This window comes from Terrapene carolina, unplaced genomic scaffold, assembly GCF_002925995.2.
Source record: "Terrapene carolina triunguis isolate 2854851 unplaced genomic scaffold, T_m_triunguis-2.0 Scaffold96, whole genome shotgun sequence".
Classification (NCBI taxonomy): domain Eukaryota; kingdom Metazoa; phylum Chordata; order Testudines; family Emydidae; genus Terrapene; species Terrapene triunguis.
In genome coordinates this window covers 69,393,281-69,418,552 of record NW_020664447.1, presented here as the reverse complement: position 1 = coordinate 69,418,552, position 25,272 = coordinate 69,393,281, and the positions used below count along the sequence as shown (strand labels likewise).

The 25,272-nt window shown below is 43.0% G+C and overlaps 1 protein-coding gene across 2 annotated transcripts in view; it reads right to left on the bottom strand.

Moving 5' to 3' along the window:
- The window catches only part of ZC3H14 (zinc finger CCCH-type containing 14), an 84,815-nt gene extending 60,191 nt beyond the window's left edge, over positions 1–24,624 (bottom strand). Inside the window, exons 1-9 of one of the 2 annotated variants that reach the window (XM_026651429.2) lie at positions 24,542–24,624; positions 23,226–23,268; positions 14,542–14,656; positions 6,760–6,800; positions 6,180–6,375; positions 5,372–5,780; positions 3,739–3,899; positions 3,288–3,388; positions 2,452–2,607 (exon numbers count right to left, since the gene is read on the bottom strand). In XM_026651429.2, the coding sequence (XP_026507214.1) occupies positions 2,452–2,607; positions 3,288–3,388; positions 3,739–3,899; positions 5,372–5,780; positions 6,180–6,375; positions 6,760–6,800; positions 14,542–14,656; positions 23,226–23,268; positions 24,542–24,577 (1,258 nt within the window). In that variant the 5' untranslated portion in view covers positions 24,578–24,624. Of the gene's footprint in view, positions 1–2,451; positions 2,608–3,287; positions 3,389–3,738; positions 3,900–5,371; positions 5,781–6,179; positions 6,376–6,759; positions 6,801–14,541; positions 14,657–23,225; positions 23,269–24,541 lie in introns of those variants that run through there. The other variant, XM_029911489.1, reaches the window with a different exon arrangement.
- Positions 24,625–25,272: the final 648 nt, after the last annotated feature.

Sequence of the window (25,272 nt, the reverse complement as noted above, 5' to 3'; positions counted from 1 at the left end):
GTTGCATCCCGGCTGTATCCTCTCTCTGCCATGGCTTTAGAGATCTTAGATCTTTGCGTTCCGTCTTTTTGAGCGCAGCTCGGAAAGCACGGACTCATCTCCCCACACAGCGATGAGATCCAAGACTTCCCGATCAGTCCATGCTGGGGCCCTCTTTCTATTCTGGGATTGCACGGCCATCTCTGCTGGAGAGCTCTGCATCGTTGCCAGTGCTGCTGAGCTCACCACGGTGTCCAAACAGGAAATAAGATTCAAACTGCCCAGACAGGAAAAGGAATTCAAATTTTCCCGGGGCTTTTCCTGTGTGGCTGGACAGAGCATCCGAGCTCAGACTGCTGTCCAGAGCGTCAACAGTGTGGTGCACTGTGGGATAGCTCCCGGAGCTATTACCGTCGATTTCCATCCACACCAAGCCTAATTCGATATGGCCATGTCGAATTTAGCGCTACTCCCCTCGTTGGGGAGGAGTACAGAAGTCGAATTTAAGAGCCCTCTATGTCGAACTAAATAGCCTCGTGGTGTGGACGGGTGCAGGGTTAATTCGATTTAACGGCGCTAAATTCGACATAACCTCCTAGTGTAGACCAGGCCTAAGATTTTGCCAGGATTAGTTTCTTAGCCATGAAAGCAGCACACATGAGTGCAGTTACATGAAGAGTAGATAAAAGCTCTACAGAATGAGCAACTACAGGCTAATTCTAAGTGACCCTCTTCGAGAAAATGGAAGTAATCATCCCACTGTTAAAGGCTGTATCAAAGATCTTGGAAAACCTAGGGATGAAGATACCCAAAATTCTGAAGGGGTAAACCAACAAAGACTTACCTCAGGCCCTCAACTCTTGCCAGGGTTCATTAATAGCCATGAAATGCCCACATTGGTCATTATTGCTAATTTAGACTGGAGAAGGGTCTTCCAAGGGAAGACTATTTTTTTGGCCAACTGTAAGTCTAGAAAGATCAATTATATAGTTTGGGTATATACATGATATAAAAATGATTTTTTGTGCTTCCTTTGGGGTCTCACAATTCTAGCATCGAATCTCAAAAAATATAATTATAACAGGTTTATGTTTTTGATCCAAGCTGGATGGGGAGTGAATGATTTATGAGCCCTTCCCACAACTAACTGGAAGGTAAGCAGAAGAGCTCAATAGTGCCAGCAGGTTTTACTGCCAAAACCTTTTTTTTAAAATGGGATTACCTTTGTCAGTGTTTCCAAAGGTGAAAATTATTCTATTAATGCCTGTCACATGGCTTTCAAAACCCATTCGGTTTCGGTAAGAACACTCCAAACTGCCTGTCACATGCACTTGCTGAGGCTGCATATTCATTTATTGTAATCTCTAAAGCAGAGATTTCAGCTTCATTCTTTGCTATCCAGGCATTCAGGGCAGAAATATCTGCTTGAGCTGTTAGAATAATTTCTTTTATTCCCTTAATTTTAGCAAGATCTTTGGATATTTTTTCCAACATGCTTAAAACAGTAACTGAATCCTCAGGTGCATCAGAGTGTCACATAGCAGCTTCTCTTTCAGTTAGCCCAGGTGAGGTGTTTAACTTGTTGCTCTGGCACTGCCCTTTGATGTAGGAAAAGCTAAATACTTTGCTGACATTTTCAGAGTTATACTCTTTATTGCCTTTAATGTTAAATCAGTTTTCTTTTAGCAGTTTTATAACAAAGGTAAAGTCAGAGCTTGATGTTTAAGTAACCACTGTCTTACCAGTCTTCCCGCAACCCTTGACTACAGTACGTTTTAAAACCTATACAAAGGAAGTGGCAAAAACTTTTGAAGACAACTCATCTGATAACAGTAACGCTGAAAATATTTTGTAATACCTCACAGCACACTGCACCTTGACTCTATATCTTCAATACTGTAACTCTCTCTCTTTCGTAAGATACTGATTAAGCCTTCCCTCCTGTGAAGAGTACAGTCAAAAATACTAAGGATGGAGAAATAGTAACCAAACATAATACATATGCAAATAAGTGCATCCTGATTGGTGGCAGCTCCATTATGTGAAATTATTCACTATAAACCATAAGGATATACAAATCTTTGCTTCCTGCTTGGCTCATCAGAGGTGATTATTACATATTACACTTTTGCTCCAGAAACCTCAATGGCTTTCAGCTCATTTCCACGTATAACACAAGGGGCTGGTTTTGATCTATAAAGCCCTTTATGGTTTTGATTCTTGGCTTCTAAGAGAGTCCAACAGCTACAGAAGCAACTAACAAGCTGTGGCACCACTAGAAGGTGCTCAAATCTGCTTCTCCAGTGCATACTTTGTTTTTTTCTGGTGCACTTTTGGTGAAATTTCAGTTTTATATGCTACCATAATGCACATGTGACCAAACAACTTGATAATCAGCCTGTAACAGGCTTCCATGTTTAAGTAAAGTAACTTTCCCACTTATGGGTTTTTGAAAAGTATTATCAGAATTACCTTCAATTCTTTCTAATGTCTGTTCCTTGGGTTCTTCTGCCTCAATCTGGGCGTTCACTCTGGAAGGTCGGCTCTGTACATGGATCACTTCTAATAGAGTTTCATCCTGGGCAATTCTTGTTCTGGGTGCAACTGGAACTGTCTGCTTCTGTGGAACTTTACATAAGTCAAACAGTTGAGCATGTTAAAAAAAAAAAAAAACACATAGTGGTACTACGTTTCCATTTAATTCCAAAATAATTTCATTCTCAACAATCTAAGTGTATAACTTTAAACGCAGTCCAGAGACTGGCCTAGTGGCAGTTCCATGTGCTGCAATCTTAGGACGCCTGCTTTGTAAGATCAACTTCTGATCCCTCAAACAAACAGCCGGTGCAGAGCCACAGCTGGCCTACAGTGGAACTAATATTGACACTAGCAACAGCATTCACTCACCCAGCTTTCAGGGCCAGAAGAGTGTTGTAGTTAAATGGAGGGCAAATGCAAATTGGACTTTCTAGTGACTTTCGAAGCCATTTCTCTTCCTGCCTTCTGTCAGTATGACTATGCTACGGATACGTTTGAATCAACCTGCGATAGCCAGGATGCTGAAGAATCCTACCCAAGGATCCTTGGAAATAGTGTAGAACGTGACAGCAGCAGCATGTGGAATTTGATGACATCAGGATGGCAGTTTGACTTCCTTGCTTTGGTTTTGACCGTGAGCTGGATGTAAAGAACTCTTCAACACTCCAGATCAACCTTCAAATCTACCTATCAGCGCCCATGTAAGCAACTCCCTTGAAAGGACTTAGAAATAACATAGCTTTGCCAAGCATAAAAATAGCATGAATTACCTGTGGAATAGTTGGTTGTCTTTGTAACCGATTCCTGAGCTTCAGATATAGCTTTCAGTATTAAATTCTTATTGGCCTGTTTGGAGGGTGGTAGTGAAGGTCTGAGAGAGAGAGAGAGAGAGAGAGAGAGAAATTAATTTTTCCTGCAGATATATGAATTCCAATAGCCATTGTAAATCCAGTACTGCGATGTTTCACTTTCAACAAAATGTTAAAACACTGCATATTTAAGTACAGTGTCGCTAGAAGACACAATCTGAAAATACACTTTAACTAACTAAATCTTTTTATAAGGTATTCTTCAATTCTAATGTTTTAAACCAGTTAGCTCACATACTATACTAAACCTTTAGGTAACCTTGATTTATCCATCACCTCATTCCTTTTCCATACTCCCCTTTATTAGATTCATATTAAAAACCAGTACTGGATCATAGAAATCTTCAAGTACCTTCTTTCAGGCTTTGCTGGTACAGACACACTGCTGGAGATACTTCCTATTCGTAACCCATAGTCTTCCTCCTCCTCCTCCTCCTCCCCATCATTACTGAACTTTTTCACTTTGATCACTGAGCTTATAACTGGCAATTTTCTCTTCCTGGAGCTTTCTTCCTGCAACCAACAATTCATTAATCAGATCCACATTAATATGCAAACAAACAAGACCCTGTTATTCCACCAATATACAGATGATGGAGAGCTTCCACTTAAACACTAATCTAGGACACTGAGACACACTTAAAATCCTGGATGTATTGCACTGTGTGCAGAAAAAAAAAGTGCTATAGAAAGAATGAGGTTTGGGATGTGACTCACAATCCCCTCCAAGGAATACCTAGACAGAACTCTGCTGCCAAGAGTATCATTCATACTGCTTATACTTTCCTATTTCCCCTATGCAGCAGCACTATCTTTGGATAAATACAGAGAGTGTTCACTAGCCAGACTGATGCGCCAAAGGATTTTAGTGACAGAAATCAACATCTTTGGTGAAGAGAGAAAAACCTTTCAAGACACAAAAACTTGTCTAAGGCAAGGCTGAAGATGATAAAACTCCAAATTCTAGGGCTCTCTCCATAAATATCCCTCTATATTTTTTAAATACAGGATTGTAATATTAATTTTTTAAAAACTGAGAAAGTAACAGCTCAAAGGGGCGTGTCTAATATACCCCAGGAAGGGAGGTGACTGGTCTGCTGCTAACTCATGAGAGACACTGGGCAAGAAACATCACTTCTCAAGACCCAGATACCCTGTCTATAAAATGGGAGGATGATGTTTACCTGCATTTATAGAGCATTTTGGATTAAAAGCATTATATAAGCACAACAAATTATTATAGTCACAAAACAACAAAAAACAAAAAACAGTTCCACTTAGAATAGATGGCAAATAATTTTTTTACTTTATTAAGAAGTTAGCAGTCCTAACAATTTGAAAGTCAACTATCCATTTATCCCTTTTCTTTTACACACAATGCTCCTAAATAAATTAATATGACATTCCTAGAATTATTAGCTTGCTGCTGACAGGATCATTTTGACATCTACAGCAAGTGATGTAATAGCCATGACTTCTGAGACTAAGATTCATGCACCCTAAATACAAAGTTGTTTGGCACACTAAAAATACATAGAGATACATACACAAATAGGTAGATGGATATATTTCCTTCTTTGATCTTCAGTGTTGGTCTTTATTCCACACCTGGCAAACTGGAGATCTACAAAGAACTCATGCATGAACACAGCTATTCCAAAAAATCTAGAGATTAAAATGATTATTCTTACCTACCATATGCTCACTGCCAACAATGTTCTAATTCATTACTCCAAGTCAGTAAAGCACCAAACAGATGCTACATCACCAAGTTAGTCAGCAATTTGTGAGGGCTTTTTTTTTTTTTTTTTTAAGCACACTGGTTTTTGGCCAGTGGACCAAAGTGGTGAAATCCTGGCCCAATTTACATCAAAACTCCCATTGACTTCACTGGGGCCAGGATGCCCTCCTAGGTGTCATCCAAGGTGACTTGGCTTTGTTGAGTGTGTGTCAAATACAGACATAGTTTAGATCTGCATACTAACCTCACTGCTTATTTTATCAGCACTCAGTTTGGAGGTAGGCCTGTAACTCTCTGCTAAGCTGCCAAATGCTTCTGGATCACATAGTGGGATTGTTTCCAAAGACCTGCAGCTTTCCATGTCCAACTGCCTACCACCCTGCGGCAATCTTTGTAAGTGTATATGGCTGTCCATGCTTCTGCTAGCTGGCGGTCTGTAGATTTCAGCAGTAGGACGGGAAGATCCATAAGTTACAGTTACAACAGCTTTCTTCCGAGACAACAATGGATTCTCCTGCACAAAATTTAGGTCTTCATCAATGAGATCATCTGGTTCAGGTTTAATGTCAATCACAGCTTCAGAAGGCGACAACTCTCTTAGAGGCTTGACCGTTGACATTAAGCGGGATGCAGATCCATCTTCATAAGACTGCCTGGAGAAAGAAGAGGTTACAAAGTCTTAACTAACTGCCAGATAAGAATCCCTGAAAAACAAAATTTAGAAGAACACTTTAAATATAAGCAGAAATAAAAAACAAGATTTTGCTCTTTTAAAAAATCTGGCAGACTTGACATCTACTTTTAGTTTTAGTTTAGTTAGTTAAGATAAGAACATTTATTGCATAAAGAAGCATGAAGTAAACTTTCCAGGTATAATATTTATTTTATGCAACACACAGTAGCAACCCTTTTCTGCTTGAGACTGGAAAAGCCTCCATTCTCCTATTCTGGTCTCATCAGCTAGTTAATCCCTACTGCTCTTCCAAACAACAATTCCAGTGATGTATCCCCTGAAATCTGAGCTCTTGCCAATAAGCAGGTAGAAGCCTTACCGGGCAGCAGCGGCTCTCTGCTCTTGTGAACTGGTTGAAACTCTTGAATCATTTCTTTCAGCCCGAGTGCTGGAGACTGCAAGAGGTGGTAAGATTTCCTCACGCCGTCTCTCATCACTCCCACATGAACTGCTTTTGCTTGAAGGCAAGTTGCTCTCAAAGATGTTAGAGTCTGAAGACTTTAGGCTAGTAGGTTCTGTGAAGACAGGTGCACTTCACCCTTACATCAAAGTTCAGTGACTTAGCTTATGTAAATCAATTATACAGCAAGTGCAGCCTTAAAGCCACAAGCTAATGAACAATTGGCCTCTACAGAAATCCTCAGAAGCAAACCCACTGGACTTAAAAAGCAGCAAGACCTGCTTAAAAAGGTCATATTTACTTCATCCCAAAAGCAACATACATGACAATTTTCTTAATAGCCAGAAGCCACAGACATCATATACATTAAATATTAATGATACAGCCAATTAAGAACTTTTAAAAAACTGGCAAAATATATACACGAGTGTAAGAAAATACTGTACTGAGATCTGCTTCCAAAGCTAAGCTATTGCTTTCTTGGACAAACTTTACTTACCAGTAGTTACAGACCGAAGTTTATCTAACACACCATGTAGCCTGAAAAAAAGAGAGAGATAAGTTCTTTCAGAACAGTAGCCATTCAAAAATCAGCAAGGTTTATAAGTTTTATTTTTCATGTCAACAGGCCACTCATTTGAGTGAGCCTGCTTTCCACTTCAACAATCATCCCTTTGTACATCCAACTCCAGAATCAATCAATTAAGATCTGCACACTCCCAGACTCCATCAATCAGTTTTTTACACACAGATAAAACACTCTGCTCTGTGCACCTGATCGATGCAAGATCCACTTCCCTAGCAAATGTTACATATGGACACAATGTTTTTAAAGAGAGAGCAGTCAAGAAACACTGCCAAGGAAAAATTTCAGCTAGAGCCCAAATTCAAAGGCTTCCTATTAAAAATGTATCAAGTTAAACCAACAAAGAAAACTACAAGGGAATAAAACAATCCTGTGTAAAATTTCAAACTGACTGAACACCTGCCTTCAGAGAAAAACAGAAATGCATGCCCCATTTTTAGCCCATTTTAGAATTCAACCCTACCTACTCGGTTGCAACCAGACATTTTCATAATTTAGGAGCCTAAGAGAGTTATGTGCCCAAATTCCATTGAAAGATTGAGTAAGGGATCTTTTCTTGCAAAATCAAAAGCTTTCAAGGTTCTCTCTTTTGCAATGAAAAATCTGCATCACTGACAACACTAGATGTAGCACCATAAAGTTGCTTCATCAAAACCCTTCTATGTTCTGACATATTGTGATGAAATGCACCCCTGTATTCACACCCTACACACTACTGTGATAATCTTTGTACAAGGCATGCCTTGTGAGGTACACCTCTACCCCGATATAACGCGGTCATGGGGAACCAAAAATCCCTACCGCGTTATAGCTGAAACCCCATTATATCGGGGTAGGGGCGGCAGGTCTCCAGCGGTGATTTAAAGAACTCTGGGCTCCGGCTGCTGCGGGGATTCCGGGCCCTTTAAATCGCCAGCGGAGCCACACTGCCGCAGCCCCGGGGTAGGGGCGGCAGGGCTCCAGCAGTGATTTAAAGGGCCCAGGGCTCCCCGCAGCAGCCAGAGCCCTGGACCCTTTAAAGCGCTGCCCGAGCCCCGCTGCTACCGCGCTATACGCGAACCCGTGTTATATCAGGTCACGTTATAGCGGGGCAGAGGTGTATCATTTGAAAACTCCTAACTTGCTGATCAGTAATATCATTGTAAAATGCACCTAGCAACATTGTGTGTAAAGTTATGAACATAAGATGAAATCATGACTTAAGTGTGTTTCCCAGATAAATCTGGGGAGTAGCTAAACCAATTTCTCAAAGACAAAGGGCAAGCAGACGCCCCAGCCAGGTATCAACAAAGCTGATGGGCCATCCCCTATCCAGTGACCATTCTTTGGCAAGAAAGCTGCATCTTAGAAAAGAAACAGCATGAGGTGTCCCTGGTCCACCAGACCCCCAGTCTCTCGGTTCTCAGCTGGAAATGCCTTTGTGATCCCTCTTGCTGCATTCTCACTAGAACACTCCCAAAACAGAGTCAGCTGAGCCCGGCTGATGTGATCATCATGGATCAACTTTCACATTCAGGGCTTGACTACACTTAAAATGCTACAGCAGCACAGCGGCACCACTGTAGTGCTTCAGTGCAGACACTACGTATGCTGACGGGATGGATTCTCCTGTTGGTGTAGGTAATCCACCTCCCTGCAAAGTGGTAGCTATGTCAAGGGAAGAATTCTTCCACTGACCTAGCACTGTCTATTCTGAGATTTAGGCTGGTTTAATTATGCCACTCTGAGGGGTTGATTTTTCACAACCCTGACTGATGCAGTTAAACCGACCTCATTTTCTAGTGTACAGCAGGCCTCACCCCTGGTCAGAAAAGGGCTGACAAACCTTTAAACTGAGCCACAGCTCTGTCACAGCAGTGCTGTGAAACTTTTTATAGCAGAATCAGAATTATACACTAGAGCAGGGGTCGGCAACCTATGGCACGCGCGCCAAAGGCGGCAAGCAAGCTGATTTTCAGTGGCACTCACGCTGCCCAGGTCCTGGCCACCGGTCCGGGGGGACTCTGCATTTTATTTTAATTTTAAATGAAGCTTCTTAAACATTTAAAAAACCTTATTTACTTTACATAGAACAATAGTTTAGTTATATATTATAGACTTATAGAAAGAGCCCTTCTAAAAACGTTAAAATGTATTACTGGCACGCGAAACCTTAAATCAGAGTGAATAAATGAAGACTCGGCACACCACTTCTGAAAGGCTGCCGACCCTTGCACTAGAAGTATACATTATACCTGGGAATGCCCTGCAAAGGATTGGTATTGAAATCTAAGGGAAATCCATTTTGGTGAGAACAAAGACTGGAAGCATAAGAACAATGTTTAAAATTTTAGGTTTCTTGGATTTACCATTTTAATTTTTCCCATCATATTTCTAGATTGTTATCGGATACATTTCATTTAGTCTTCATATTTTCAGTTATTTTTAACCACAATGTATTTCAATATTTGATAAAATATTTGCTGTGAAGTAAATTTATATTCACAAACAGATCCAGAAACCTGAGTTGCCTGATTAAGTTACAGTACTCTCATTCCTTTAATAATTTAGAGGGCATTGTCAAAACTAAACTAAGTACATCTAAAAAATCATGTATCTTGATATATTGTCCTACACTGAAGAATAATTTCTCTTCATACCTCAAATTCTCTCTCCTCACCTCATTACTAGTCTTATGAGTAAATGATTTAATTTAATTTCAAAGTATTAAAAATGTTCTCTGTCATATTTAATAATACATTCTGGGATAGTCTAGCTAAAAGATGCTATAAAGAACAAGTTCCAGTACTGGAACTAATCTCCACATTCATCAGTATCTATTTTGTATTCCAACTGATTCATGTAGCCATTGGATGCAAGACACACAGATGTGTGACTGATAAAATAACAAAAAACAAACAAACCCACAAACAAACTGTTCAGTCATGCCACAATAGGGAATAAATGACCAGGTACAAGTGTGTATACTTTTCAAAAAACAATAAATTGCATGCTCTTTTCTTCTGTTTCTGACAGGGGCCCATAGGCGACACATAACTGTTGAGGGCAGAATTTAAAGATTGTGGGCACGTGACTGACCCACGTGTTGCCTCTGGGTGCAGGAACCTTCCAGCCCCACCTCCCTGGGCCAGGGCAGCCAATCCCGCCGGCTCCTGGAGGGCTGGGGTCGCAGGATTGGGGAGCACATGCGTCAGAGGCCCAGCACCAGCCCCAGGGAAGAGAGGAGGGAAGGTCACAGCAACAAAGTTTCTCCAAGGAACTCCCCACAGGGGGGAGGGGCGCGGCAATGTCCCTATCTTGGGCTGAGAACAGGGAACCTACTCCTGGCGCCTTCCCCAGCGACCCGGTGCCCGGCCTGGGGCAGTTGCGCGCTCCCCACCCCACCAAGCTAACCTGCCTCGTGGGCCCCTGCCTCCACCTCCCTAGCTGGTCTCTCGCAGGTAGCCACTGCACTGCACAGAGGAAGCGACCCATAGCAGCCACCCTCACCCAGCAGAAGAAGCAGCACCCGTCTCATCCCCTCCACTCACCCCCTGGGCCCGCTGCCGGGGAGAATGGCCAAGCGAGCTGGAAATGTGCCGGGGAAGGGAGGAGGAGAGAAGAAGGTGCAGCATGAGAAGGACAGAGCTCCCCTTTCTGCAGCAGGCTGAGCAAAGCCCCACAAAGGCAGCTCGGTGCTCACAAAAATTTGGGTGGGGTATGTGACCCCCACACCTAACCTCTGAACCTGCCTAAAATAAATGAAAAGCAATCTCACAATATGTCCTGTAAAGGGACACTGTCGTGTTGAGATCTAGTCAATTAAAAATGATAAACTAGTTCCAGGTACTACACCTGCCTTTCAGTTCTTCCTGTAAATTGTTGTGGTTTAACAATCACATTTTCCCCATCTTTTAAAAAAAAAAGTCTCCTGCCCTGTTGCTGTGTGAATGGCCTATAGCAACAAAAGGGGAAACCGACTGTTTTACAGGAGAAACAGTGAAAGTGACAATAAACAAACTGCTGCCAAAGGCACAAAGCAAATTAAAAAAAAAAAAACAGAACTGTAATATTTTATTTTATTTCAGTTAAAATCTTATGTGTTACTTTAAACTATAGTAGGTGAAAAAAATTCAGAAGTCAGTTTACCTGTGGAAAAAATTGAAACTTTCAAAGTTGGAAAGCCCCTAAATTAACACAACACCCCTTTAAATATTATCAAACTTTAAAACCATTCAAGACCTAAATTTAATGAAAGGTGAAGACAGTAAGCCCCCCTAGTGTTACATTAGACAGGAGAAAAGTTATGAGGGATTCATACGGTCATGTTTCAGGGTATAAAGTATCCACAGCTGCTAGGACTTTGGAAGAAATTTCCCTGATGGGAAAGTTTTTTCATAATTGTCATGGGGGGAGGCAGTTTGCACCTTTCTCTGAACCATCTACAGCTGTTGCCAAAGAGAGAATACAGAAGTAGATGGACCAATCATCTGCCCTGATATGGCAATTCCTATGTTCCTATAATGCCTAGAGAGACAAGGTGGGTGAAGTAATACCTTTTAGTGGACCAACTTCTGTTGATGAGAGAGGCAGGCTTATGAACTTAGGCCATGCCTATACGTACAGGGCTGCAGCGGCACAGCTGTACCGATACAGCTGCACTGCTGCAGCACGGCTGGCGAAGACGCTCTATGCCGACAGGAGAAAGCTCTCCCGTCAGCATAACAAAACCATCTCTGTGCGCAGCAGTAGCTATGTCGGTGGGAGAAGCTCTCCCGCCGACATAGCACTGTCCACTCCGGCACTTATGTCAGTGTAACTTATGTCACTCAAGGGGGTGGTTCTTTCACATCCCTGAGCAACATAAGTTATGCTGACGTGCTATAGTGCAGACATAGCCTTACACAGAGCTCTTCTTCAGGTCTGGGAAAGGTACTCAGAGTGTCATAACTAAATACAAAGTGGAACAGATTCTTTAGCATAAGTAGTTAACACATATTTCAAGGGACCATTCAAGGTGAAGTGACCCGTTAACACCCTTCCAGTCATAAAGGGAAGAGGAAGGGAGAGGGGGAGGCAGCTGGGGGAAGGTTGTTGGTTATAGATTATTGTAATAAGCCATAAATCCAGTGTCTGTTCAGTCCATGATTTTTAGTGTTTAGCTAAGTCATGAATTTAAGCTCCCAGGGTCATCTTTTGAAAGCATTGTGCAACTTTCTCAAAAAAGATATACTGGCACTAGAAAAGGTTCAGAAAAGGGCAACTAAAATGATTAGGGGGTTGGAACGGGTCCCATATGAGGAGAGATTAAAGAGGCTAGGACTTTCAGCTTGGAAAAGAGGAGACTAAGGGGGGTTATGATAGAGGTATATAAAATCATGAGTGATGTGGAGAAAGTGGATATGGAAAAGTTATTTACTTATTCCCATAATACAAGAACTAGGGGTCACCAAATGAAATTAATAGGCAGCAGGTTTATAACAAATACAAGGAAGTTCTTCTTCACGCAGCGCACAGTCAACTTGTGGAACTCCTTACCTGAGGAGGTTGTGATGGCTAGGACTATAACAGTGTTTAAAAGAGAACTGGATAAATTCATGATGGTTAAGTCCATTAATGGCTATTAGCCAGGATGGGTAAGGAATGGTGTCCCTAGCCTCTGTTTGTCAGAGGATGGAGATGGATGGCAGGAGAGAGATCACTTGATCATTGCCTGTTAGGTCCACTCCCTCTGGGGCACCTGGCATTGGCCACTGTCGGTAGACAGAATACTGGGCTAGATGGACCTTTGGTCTGACCCTGTACGGCCGTTCTTATGTAACTTTCCTTTGAGCATGAGGACTGATAGGTCTAAGATAGAGTGACCGCTTTGTGAAAAGTGTTCACTCACAGGGGATAGGGTGTTTTTTGTCTTTTATCATTTTTCTGTGAGAGTTCATTTGAGAGCGTAGTGATTGTTTGGTTTCACCCACATAGTTGTTATTGGGGCATTTAGTGCACTGGATGAGGTACACCACGTTGTGATAGGCATGTGTAGGACCCATGGATCTTGAAAGGTGTGTTGTGGGGGGTGTTGATCATTGCAACAGTGGAGATATGTCTGCAGGCTTTGCATCTGTTGCTCTGGCAGGGTCTGGTGCTGCTTTGAGTTGATGCATTTTGGTCTGTGGGGAGCTTGCTTTTGACGAGGAGCTTGGAGAGGCTGGGAGATTGTTTGAAGGTCAGAAGAGGGAGTTCTGGAAAGATTTCTTTCAGGATGAAGTCCCCATCGAGTATGGGTTTTAGTTGTTTCACGATACTCATATGGGTTCCAGTGTGGGTTGGTAGGTGATAACTAGGTGTATTCAGTCTCTCAGGGTATCTGGGTGGCCCATTCCATGATTGACCAGATCTTCTACTCTGGTGGAGTGCCCTTGTTTGGTGAAGGTGGTTGAAGTGTGTTAAGGTATATATCCTGGACTTTCTCCTTGGAGCATATTCTGTAGTATCTGAGTGCCTGACTGTAAAGAACAGATTTTTTGGTGTGGTTAACTTGATCTATGAAGATAGATGTGGTGATCCGTGGGTTTCTTGTATATGGCTGTCTGTAGGGTTCCACTGTTGAAGCTAATTGTGGTGTCCAAGAAGTTGATGCTAGCGTGGGAGCATTCCAGAAAGAGTTTAGTGGACAGGTGGTGGTTTTTAATGTTGTCGTGGAAATCTATCATTGATGTATCTGAGGCATATCACTTGTTTCATGGTGCATTTGCTCAGAAATTCTTCTTCAAGGAGGAACATGAAGTGGTTGACATACTGGAAATCCATCCTGGTACCCATGGCTGTTCCCATGGTTTGGACAAAGCGTGGTGTTGTTGAATGGAAAATTGTCATGGGTGAGGATGAAATGGAGGAGTTTCTCGATGTGTTTGAGGTAGATATCTGAGGGTTGTCCATTGTCTTGAAAATATTTCGAGGCAGGCAGCTATGCCATCACTGTGAGGGATATTGGCGTTTAGGGAAGTGACATCCATGGTGGTAAGGATAGTGTTCTGAGGGAGGTTGTTAATGTTGCAGAGTTTGTGGAAGAAGTTGCTTGTCTCTCTCACCAACAGAAGTTGGTCCAATACAAGATATTACCTCACTCACCTTGTCTCTCTAAAATCCTGTGACCAACACGGATACAACACTGCATAACAATAATGCCTACACAATATCAACATCTCTAACTGAAGCTGTGTTAATCTGAATAAACGGGAAGTTTACCAAATAAATCTACCATAACCAGCTGTGACTGCACTGTGTAATGTTCTCTATTCTTATAGAATTTTGCAGTAATAATTTTCTGAGGGTGACTCCCTTGATGGGATTCAAATGTTTGAAACTCATTTTTGCTAACCATGTCTAAATAAACTCCTAATTTATTCTGAACATTTCAGAACCTTGAGGTTCAGCTGGAAAAGTGGATAAAAGGAGAATACCAATACCTCAATCTCTAACTGCTGTATATATATATACATATATATATGTTAGTGTTACCACTGCCTGAATATTGGCAAGCTACAAGTAATAATTTTAAAAATTATCAGTTACTATATTGCATCACTTCATGCACAAGAAAAAATTAATTGATCAAATGTTATGTGTAATTTCTTATATTCTCAAGTCTCATATACAGAAAGCAGTTATGAAATGATTGTAAGAAGTAAGGTTCATGGAAAAAGTAGCTCACAAACATACCATACAGTAAACCTGACAGTGTTGTTTCCTAGGAAAAGGGAAAGGTCCTCTGTCATCTGCTCCTGACTCTTCTTGTTGGCCACCATTACCATAATATAATCAGGGAGCTCTTCATCTAATTGGAAGAAAAAAATATACAATTTGTTATTATTTTTCAAAGCAACTTTGCAATTAACAATGACATTTTTATAAGATTTTCAAAGTAGAATAGATGCACAAAAGAGATTAGATCCCCAAAGAAGACATCAGAATATTTCTCCAGTTTTACTATAAACCCCTTGGAATGAAGATCTTCATTAAACAGGAAGCACAGAGGTAGCAAGAGAACAGCAAAATCATGGCCAAACAGACTTGTTTGAACTGACTGGTAATTACTTGCGAATTTTCTTGCAAAATCAAAAGCTTTCAAGGTTCTCTCTTTTGCAATGAAAAATCTACATCACTGACAACACTAGATGTAGCACCATAAAGTTGCTTCATCAAAACCCTTCTATGTTCTGACATATTGTGATGAAATGTACCCCTGTATTCACACCCTACACACTACTGTGATAATCTTTGTACAAGGCATGCCTTGTGAGGTATCATTTGAAAACTCCTAACTTGCTGATCAGTAATATCATTGTAAAATGCATCTAGCAACATTGTGTGTAAAGTTATAAACATAAGATGAAATCATGACTTAAGTGTGTTTCCCAGATAAATCTGGGGAGTAGCTAAACCAATTTCTCAAAGACAAAGGGCAAGCAGACGCCCCAGCCAGGTGTCAACAAAGCTGATGGGCCATCCCCTATCCAGTGACCATTCTTTGGCAAGAAAGGGGGACAAGGACAAAGAAAGCTGCATCTTAGAAAAGAAACAGCATGAGGTGTCCCTGGTCCATCAGACCCCCAGTCTGTCGGTTCTCAGCTGGAAATGCTTTTCAAAGAGGGACTGAAACGATAAAAAGGAGGGACAAGCACTCCAAAGCTCCCCTCCTCTCTCTCCCTGGCCATCTCCCTCTTTGCACCTGAGAAGACAAAAGAAGCAGCCATTGGACTCTGGGGGAGGGATCCTCACCTGGAAGTTTGGTCAGTAATGCTGTTGCAAGCATGTGGTAAGAAATTTTGCTTTGAATCTAATATCTAACCTGTATTCTTAAATTTATTCACCTAAATCTGGGTTACTGTTGATATTGTACTATATGTACCATATGACTTTTAAAAACAAACTTTGTATTGGTGGATAATCCAAGCACTATACGCAGATGTACAGTCACTCTTTTCGCAACCTGTGTATTGTATAATTTTAACATTAGCTTTAATAAAATTTTTAAATCTGTTAAGCTAGGCCCCAGAAAGCATTTTTATCTTTATTTTCTTGTAACCATTTCTGACTTTTACGCCTCATTGCTTGTACTCACTTAAAACGCTCTCTTTGTAGTTAATAAACTTGATTAAGCTAATGCAGTATTTAAGCAGAAGTGTCTGAGTAACTCCACTTAAGGTGGTAGGCTTGTGTGTATTATTCCTTAAAGGAATGACGGAATTAATGTGGACTGTTCAGGAGAGGGCTGTGCAGTACAAGACATACATGGGGGGGGGGGGGAATTCCAGGACTGGGAGTGTGTTGGGGTCACCCTGCAGTATAACTAAGGTTGGTAAGAGCCAGAGTGAAACCCAAGTGTGGCTGGCAGGCTGCAGCTGTACAGAGACTCATGGTGTGACCTGCATGCTGGAAGACTGTTTGTGAGCAGCCTAGGTGGGAGCTACTATAAGCAAGGTATTGTGAGGCACCCACGGTTTACTCCTGAGGGCATTCTGCACCAAAAAAATAAAAATTCTGCACCAAAAAAATATAAATTCTGCACACAATATTTTAAAATTCTGCAAAATTCTGCAAATTTTATTTGTCAAATAAATGGGGAGGTTCCAGCATGGCACTGGGAAGCACAGGCCGCTGGCTGCACAGAGATAGGAGATCACTGTACAGCTCCCACCCAGGACACAGACTCCGTGGCGAGGCTGCACCCAACCCTGACATAGCACAAGGACCGGGCCTGCCCCAGAAACACCCCAGGGCCCTGCCCCTCCATGCCAAGTGCACCAGGTGTGGGCAAGCAGGCTCAGCAAGGCAGGATCCAACTGTGGAGGGGCTTAGTGTGGGGGGATCCAGGTGTGGATTGAGAAGGTTCTATGTGGGGCAATCTGGGTGCGTGGCTCAGTGGGGTCTGAGTGCAGGGGAGAGGGGGGCAGAATCTGGATGCACAGAGGCTTCTGGGTGCAACGGTAATGGGACTCTGTAGAGGGGTCCAGGTGAAGGTGGCTGAGGCTCAGCGGGGGGATAGACATCAGCAGGAGGGGTGTGGGGAGCTCAGTGGTGGGGTCCAGATGCTGGGGGAGTGGGGCTCAGTGAGGTGGGGATCCAGGTGCAGCTGGCTGGGGTTCAGTACGGTGAGGACCCGGGTGTGGGTGGCTCGTCAGGGGGGTGCGGGGGGGGGCGGGAGGGTCTGGGTATGAGGGGTCCTGGATGCAGTGGGGGTTGGGTGGATGGGGGAGCAGCTCCCTGTACAGTGATCCCTCCCCCTGCAGCTGAGGAGCGATGGGTATGGGTGCAGGAAGCACCGGGGAGGGGGGAGGGCGCGGGAAGGAGGGGAGTTTGAAGAGCTTCCTACAGCCGAGGGAGAAATCTGGGGGTGGGTCTGACAAAGCCCCAGATGCCATGCAGGGGAAGAGGAAGTCCTGTCCTCCCTAGCCCAGCCGGGACTAGCAGCTGACCCCAGTGCAGGGTAGGAGCCACCAGCTGGGTCTTCCCCAGTCCCACCCCCTGCCCCACAGTGATTTAGCTGCCGGCTGACCTGGGCACCCGAAACATACTGCTGAGGAGGGTCGTGTAACTGCTCTTGTGGCTTCCCTTTGCTTCCCTGTCAAAAAGTCATTTTTCTGCGGGGAGGCAAAGAAATCTGCAGGGGACATAAATTCTGAGCATGCGCAGTGGTGCAGAATTCCCCCAGGAGTAAAGGTTGTAGTACAGGGATGAGACAGCTCCTCACTGGTCTGAACGGCATCCTGGTATGTTAAACATACCTACTTATGACAGCACAACAAATGGATTATCTGATAAGCAAATGAATAAGCAAGCTTTTCATGAACAAGTTTTTCCACTTCCTCTGAAATACAATACAAGCTTCAGATATGGCTAACGCACGTAAGATTGTCAACTCCACCAGAAACAAAATTAAAGATTACAGTAAAATTTTAAAAGAGCAAGTGAGTCACACATACATGATAAACATATGAACAAAGTCATTTTGATATCACATTTGTATATTATGGCCTTTTCTTTAAACACTCATAGTATATGTTTTCTCATTTATTCAAATATTTAAGATAAAAGCCCTATACTGCAAAAGGGCTTTCTCCTTCAGGAAAAGCAACCAAATAGAGCAAGGGTCGGCAACCTTCGGCATACGGCCCATCAGGGTAATCCGCTGGCGGGCCGCGAGACATTTTGTTTACGTTGACCATCTGCAGGCACGGCCTCCCGCAGCTCCCAGTGGCCGCGGTTCGGTTCCCGGCCAACGGGAGCTGCAGGAAGTGGCGGCCAGCACATCCCTGAAATACAGAAATTTCCTTTCTGATTTATGCATAAAATTTACAGACAAACCTTTACCTATTAACTTCAAAAATTCCATCTAAAAAAAATTGAATAAGCATAGAAAGACACTATATACTTCAAGGGGGGATGGTAAGATCATTAGGGTCTGGATTCAGCAAAGCACTTCAACTCGTGCATAACTAGGCATGTCAGCAGTGCCAATTAAATCACTTAAAGTTACATACATGTTTAAGTGCTTTGTTCAATCAGGGCCTGGGTCTATATGCAAGATTAAAAACAAACTATTGTTCATTTCAGATGAATACCAATGAAAGGATGTGTTCTTACTTTCATTCCTTACTATGTATAAAGCACTTCGCAATTCTCAACAGTGCCTTCCATTTCAAAGTATTATATTATTAAAACCTGAATAGCCCTTTGAGCAGCAGCATTTTGAACGACTTTATGAAAAGGATTCGATGTACCCTTTTTTATTTTGGTGACGCTTAACAATGCTGCACAACCCCAAAGCTACCGTTGTCACTAAACGTAAAAGAAAACTAATAATGTTTACTGAAGATAATCCAATTCAGAACTCCTCATCTATCTTTATTTGAGGTAGTGGTAGGGAATGCTGCTGAGAGGAAATAGTGGTTACGGCTACAAGTTTGTCACAGAGGTCACGGATTCCATGACTTTCCACGATCTCCATGAAATTCTGCAGCTGCAATGGCCAGTGGGGCTGGCCCCGGGGGCCCCCCAATGCAGCCATGCCCCAGGGCTAAGATTTAGTCAGGGGTGTTTATAGTAAAAGTCATGGACAGGTCATGGGCCGTTTATTTTTGTTTATTGTCCATGACCTGTCCATGACTTTTACTGAAAATACCCATGACTAAATCTTAACCTTAATAATGGTACATCAATTCTTTATTTAAAAAAAAAAAAAAAAAAAAAAAAAAAAAAATCAAGGCCCCAATCTTGAAGCAACTTATTTGTGTGCTTAACTTTACACTGTGAGTTGTCTGACTGCAGAGAGACTACTCACAGTGTGTAAGGTTGAGCATATTTGTATTTAACATGTTTATTACAGTAGTACAGGGATCGGCAAACTTTGGCACACAGCTCACCAGTGTAAGCCCCCTGGCGAGCTGCGTGCCAAAGGTTGCCGATCCCTGCAGTAGTACCTTAGAACAAATCGAGAGTGGGGCCCCATTTTACTAGGACTCTACAGAGCAGCAGACAGCCCATGCCCCGAAGACTTTACAATCAAGCATATGCGTAAGCCTTTACAATATCAGGGCCTAAGGAAACAAATCAGAGAAAAGAGGAGGAAATCTTAAACTGAAATGAAAGCGTAACTGAACAGAATTACATTTTCTCTCATATTTTAAAATGTACAGAGGAGTATGTGACAGTTTGCGTGACTACAGCAGTTAAATTCATATACTGCAACAGCAGTTCTTAAAGTTCATAAGATATCATTTCAGCCCTGTGCTAGTAGTTTGTGAACCGTTCCAGAATAAGATATTACTGTTCGCAGTCCCCTAGTTCTCTTACCAAAATGTATGGAAGTTACTCCCTTGCTGAAAAATTTGGGCATCTGTACAAATGTGAGATTTTGGTATATTTTGAAAAATTGTGGATTAGCATTTTAGAATATTTTTTCTTCTCTTTAGTTTCCTATGTTGTGAGATTTTCCTTTAACAGTTATTTCTACATTATAAATAACTTTAAAAAACCTAAAACAACAGTCTTTTTGCAGAAAACCTAACAGAATGGCACAAATAGACACAAATCGGAACAAAAATGTACACATACAGAATGGTCTATGCTCAGAATAGTAAAAATGTCTCAAGAAGTAGGGAGGATTTGGGTTTTCTAAAGGAAGAAATGGAGGCAAATATTAATTGGAAGGCTGTTCCAAGCATTAAGGGTAACATGAAAGAAGGTGTAAAAATCAGGAACGAGAAATGACGACAAAGAACCACAACAACTTGAGTGTAGACAGGAGGTAGGATAAGACATGGACAGAGATGTAGGTGGGTCCAGAGACCTTTCAATAAAACAAGAAGCTTGAACTTAATTCAGAAGAGGAACAGGAGCCATTGTAAAGATTATCTTGGTAACTGTCTTTTGAATGAACTAGTTGGTGGGGGACAGACAATGGAAGAGGGGGTTACAGAAGAACAGCCATACTGGCTCAGATCAAAGGTCCATCTAGCCCAGTATCCTGTCTTCCGACAGTGGCTAATGCCAGGTGCTTCAGAGAGAATGAACAGAATAGGTAGTTACAAGTGATCCATCCCCAGTCTCCCATTCCCAGCTTCTGGCAAATAGAGGCTAGGGACACCATCCCTGTCCATCCTGGCTAATAGCCATTGATGGATGTATCTTCAATGAACTTATTTCATTATTTTTTGAACCCTGTTATCGTCTTGGCCTTCACAACATCTTCTGGCAAAGAATTCCACAGGTTGACTATGTGTTGTGTGAATAAATACTTCCTTTTGTTTCTTTTAAGCCTGCTGCCTATCAATTTCATTTGGTGACCCCCTAGTTCTTGTGTTAGGAGAAGGAGTAAATAACACTTTCTTCTTTACTTTCTCCACACCAGTCATGATTTTATAGACCTCTATCATATCCGCCCCTTAGTCATCTCTTTTCCAAGCTGAAAAGTCACAGTCTCTCTTCATATGGAAGCTGTTCCATACCCCTAATCATTTTTTCTGTACCTTTTCCAATTCCAATATATCTTTTTTGAGATGGGCTGACCAGATCTGCATGAAGTATTCAAGATGTAGGCGTACCATAGATTTATATAGTGGCAATATGATATTTTCTGTCTTATTATCTATCCCTTTCCTAATGATTCCCAAATTCTGTTAGCTTTTTTGACTGCAGCTGCACATTGAGTGCTTGTTTTCAGAGAACTATCCACAATGACTCCAAGATCTCTTTCTTGAGTGGAAACAGCTAATTTAGACCCCATCATTTTATATGTATAGTTGGGATGATGTTTTCCAACGTGCATTACTTTGCACTTATCAGCATTGAATTTCATCTGCCATTCTGTTGCCCAGTCACCCAGTTTTGTGAGATCCTTTTGTAGCTCTTCACAGTCTGCCTGGGACTTAACTATCTTGAGTAGTTTTGTATCATCTGCAAATTTTGCCATCCTATTGTTTACCCCCTTTTCCAGATCATTTATGAATATGTTGAATAGGACTGGTCCCAGTACAGACCCCTGGGGACACCACTATTTACCTCTCTCCATTCTGAAAACTGACTATTACTACCCTTTGTTTCCTATCTTTTAACCGATTACCAATCCATGAGAGGACCTTCCCTCTTATTCCCATGACATCTTACTTTGCTTAAGAGCCTTTGGTGAGGGACCTTGTCAAAGGCTTTCTGAAAATCTAAGTACACTATATCCACTGGATCCCCCTTGTCCACATGCTTGTTGACCCTTTCAAAGAATTCTAGTAGATTGGTGAGGCATGATTTCCCTTTACAAAAACCATGTTGACTCTTCCCCCAACAAATTGTGTTTAGCTATGTGTCTGATAATTCTGTTCTTTACTATAGTTTCAACCAATTTGCCCTGTACTGCAGTGAGGCTTACCAGTCTGTAATGACCAGGATCACTTCTGGAATCTTTTTTTTAAATTGGTATCACATTAGCTATGCTCCAGTCATCTGTTACAGAAGCTAATTTAAATGATAGGTTACATACCACAGTTAGTAGTTCTGCAATTTCACATTTGAGTTCCTTCAGAACTTTTGGGTGAATACCAACTGGTCCTGGTGACTTATTACTGTTTAATTTATCCATCTGTTCCAAAACCTCCTCTGCTGTCTCCTCAATCTGGGAGAGTTCCTCAGATTTGTCACCTAAAAAGAATGTCTCAGGTTGAGGAAACTCCCTCATATCCTCAACCATGAAGACCAATGCAAAGACTTTTCTCCGCAATGGCCTTATCCTCTTTGAATGCTCCTTCAGCATCTCTATCATCCAGTGGCCCCACTGATTGTTTAGCAGGCTTCCTGCTTCTGATGTACTTAAAAAAATGTTGCTGTTACTTTTTGAGTTGACTAGCTGTTCTTCAAATTCTTTTTGGCCTTTTGCTCCTTTCTATTTTCCTCAATAGGATTTAACTTCCACTTTTTAAAGGATGCCTTTTTGCCTCTAACTGCTTCTTTACTTTGTTGTTTAGCCCTGGTGGCACTTTTTTGGTTCTCTTACTGTTTTTTAATTTGGGTATAAATTTATTTGAACCTCTATTATGGTGTCTTTAAAAAGTTTCCATGAAGCTTGCAGGGATTTCACTTTTGGCACTATACCGTTTAATTTCTAGTTAACTAACTCCGTCATTTGGAGTAATTAAAATCAGAGATTACTAGAGTACTAATAACATCTTGGCACTAGAAAAAAGAAAGAACTGATTTCAGAGATGTTGTTGAAAAAGAAGCTGTATGATTGAGAAACCAGAGAACCAAAAGGTAACAGTGGGAAGGAAAGAGAGGAATCAAAGAAGACAACCAGGCTGCATGGTTGAATGACCAAATATACAGTGGAGCTGACAAACAAATTAAAGAGAAGACTTGCAAGGAGAAATTATGAGCTCATCCCTTTCAGACATGATGGACTGAGACGATGATGGGGCATCCTTTCATAACCACTTTCGGTAAACCTATAAATGTAATTACCCATCTGACACATTTAAATAGGTGGCAGAATTAATTTTGGACCCAGCTACAACCTTTGGGCTTGATCACCCAATGGCATGTGATCCTTGCACCCATGTAGCCCATTCCCCAGGGACTTCAACTGTGCTCCAGGTAAGTGGCGGAGTTTGTAAGTATAAATCCAGATACGGGATTGAAGCCTTTCTCAGGGTTGCTTCCAGTGGAGCACTATATCAAACTGTGAACTATTGTTACACTAAAATAAATAGTTAAAGTCAAGTGCAGTACCTAAACCCCACACACTGTCATGGGAGGAAACTACCTTATACTCTTGCAAGGGAGAGACACAAACTAGCAGGTGTTTTCCACCTTTAACTACAATGAGCTTAAATAAAGCTATTAAACAGAATAAAACTTACCAACATAAGCCCCCAGCTCCTGCAATTTTCCCTTTATAGCGCCCTATAAAAAGAAAATAAATTAAGATTATTGCATTTAAGTTAAGGAACACTGGCTATGACTAATACCCAAACTCTGAGAGAATTTTGGTTGCTAAAATGTGTTTGTCAACACCAGTAATACAGATCTTGTACAGGTGTTGAGCTTATTTTTCCTCTTTTCCACTATTTGCAATGCAAACTTCCAAAGGAAGAGGCAGTGTTGACAACTCTCATGATGTAATCACCAGTCTCTCAGTATCTGGGATAACTCTAGATCAGGGATCAGCAACCGTTGGTACGTGGCCCATCAGGGAAATCCGCTGGCAGGCCCGGTTTGTTTACCTGCAACATCCGCAGGTTCGGCTGATCGCAGCTCCCACTGGCCGCGGTTTGCCGTTCCAGGCCAATGGGGGCTGCGGGAAGCGGTGCAGGCTGAGGGATGTGCTGGCCGCCGCTTCCTGCAGTCCCCATTGGCCTGGAACAGCAAACTGCAGTCAGTGGGAGCTGAGATCGTCCGAACCTGCGGATGCTGCAGGTAAACAAACTAGCCCGGCCCACCAGCGGATTTCCCTGGTGGGCCGCATGCCAAAGGTTGCTGATCCCTGCTCTAGCTCCTTGAGTAATGAGATTACTTGAAAATCTCCATTTATGTTTTTAAATTCCTAGCCCTTCATAGTTGCAGAGAAACACTGGAAAACGTGAACCCCCAAAATAAAACAAACAATAAAAAAAACACCCTTTCTTTTCAAATCTCATTTTTAAACCACTCTCATGACCTGGGGGGGAATCTACCTCATGATTTTTGAATCAGGATTGGTGTAGACTAGTGATGGGCTCGAGGTGCACAATTCAGATCCAGAGGTCGGCCTCCCCGAGCGCGAGGAGGTTTGGCTGTCGGTTCGGCCCATTCCAGAGCCGGCTTTGGCGGCACCGTTCGGATCTGGATGAGGGTTCGGATTCCAAACTCCGATGGGGGCGGGGCGGTGTCGGGGGCGAGTTGGGGCCTCTCGCCACCTGTTCTCACTCCCCCGTCACCTGCCCCATCTCCCCGCTGTGTGCGCGCGCGTCGGGGAGGGGGCTGGACGTGGACCCCGGCGGAGGGTTTACAGCTGGGCCCGGGGCTCATTAGCGTACGGCCCGTGACACCCGCCTCGGGCCCTGTTCAGCGGCTGCAGCGCGGGGGTCTGGGGCCGCACCCCGCCGGGAACACGGCGAGCGCGGGCAGCTGGGAACTCTGTGCCGGGGGCGGCCCAGCCCAGCCGGCCGCAGGGGCTCGCGGCCCCCTTCTCGCTCACCCGGATCTTGCGGCTGATCTCGGTGCCGATCTCCATGGTCGCAATGTCTGAGGAGTCCCGGGCCGCCGCCGCTACCACCACAGGCCGGGCCGGCACAGAGAGCGCGGCCTCCGCCTGCTGCGCCCTCTGCCGGGCAGCCCAGGAACAGCACTCACCGGGACTAAGCCCAGCCCCCGGCCCTCTACAGAGCGGGGCCGGGGCCGGGGCCGGCTGCTCTGCCCGCCACAGGTCCCCTCTGCACAGAGCCTCCCCATCGCCACTGAGAGCCTCATCCCTGCTCGCCCTACACCCTGCTGTCCTCCTGCCTTCTGTTACACCTGCCCAGCTCCCAGGCTCTCAGACACCGATAACCACCTTTTCTTTTTTAAGGGGGGTGGGGGTTTGGAAATATCCATTTTTATTTTTTTCCAATTCTGAGTCAAGTTGCCCAGTTGCCTATTCAGCAAGTTTCCTTCCTTGGTAAATTGGCTGATTTTTTTTTAAGTTAACATTTAAAAAAACCCTGTATCCCAAACAACTAAGGATGGAATTCACAAAGATACTTAGGCACCTAAACTTCAGTTTTAGGCTCCACTGTGATTCATAAAATTCCCACCAAACCCTGCAGGCGCCTGTATTTCGAGGGTAAAAGTTAGAGCCCTGTGTGGATATGAAATTCATACCCGCGGATGTGGATATCCACAGATATAAAGGGCTCTGCCAGGAACCACAGTGGCGAAAGCAGCAGCATC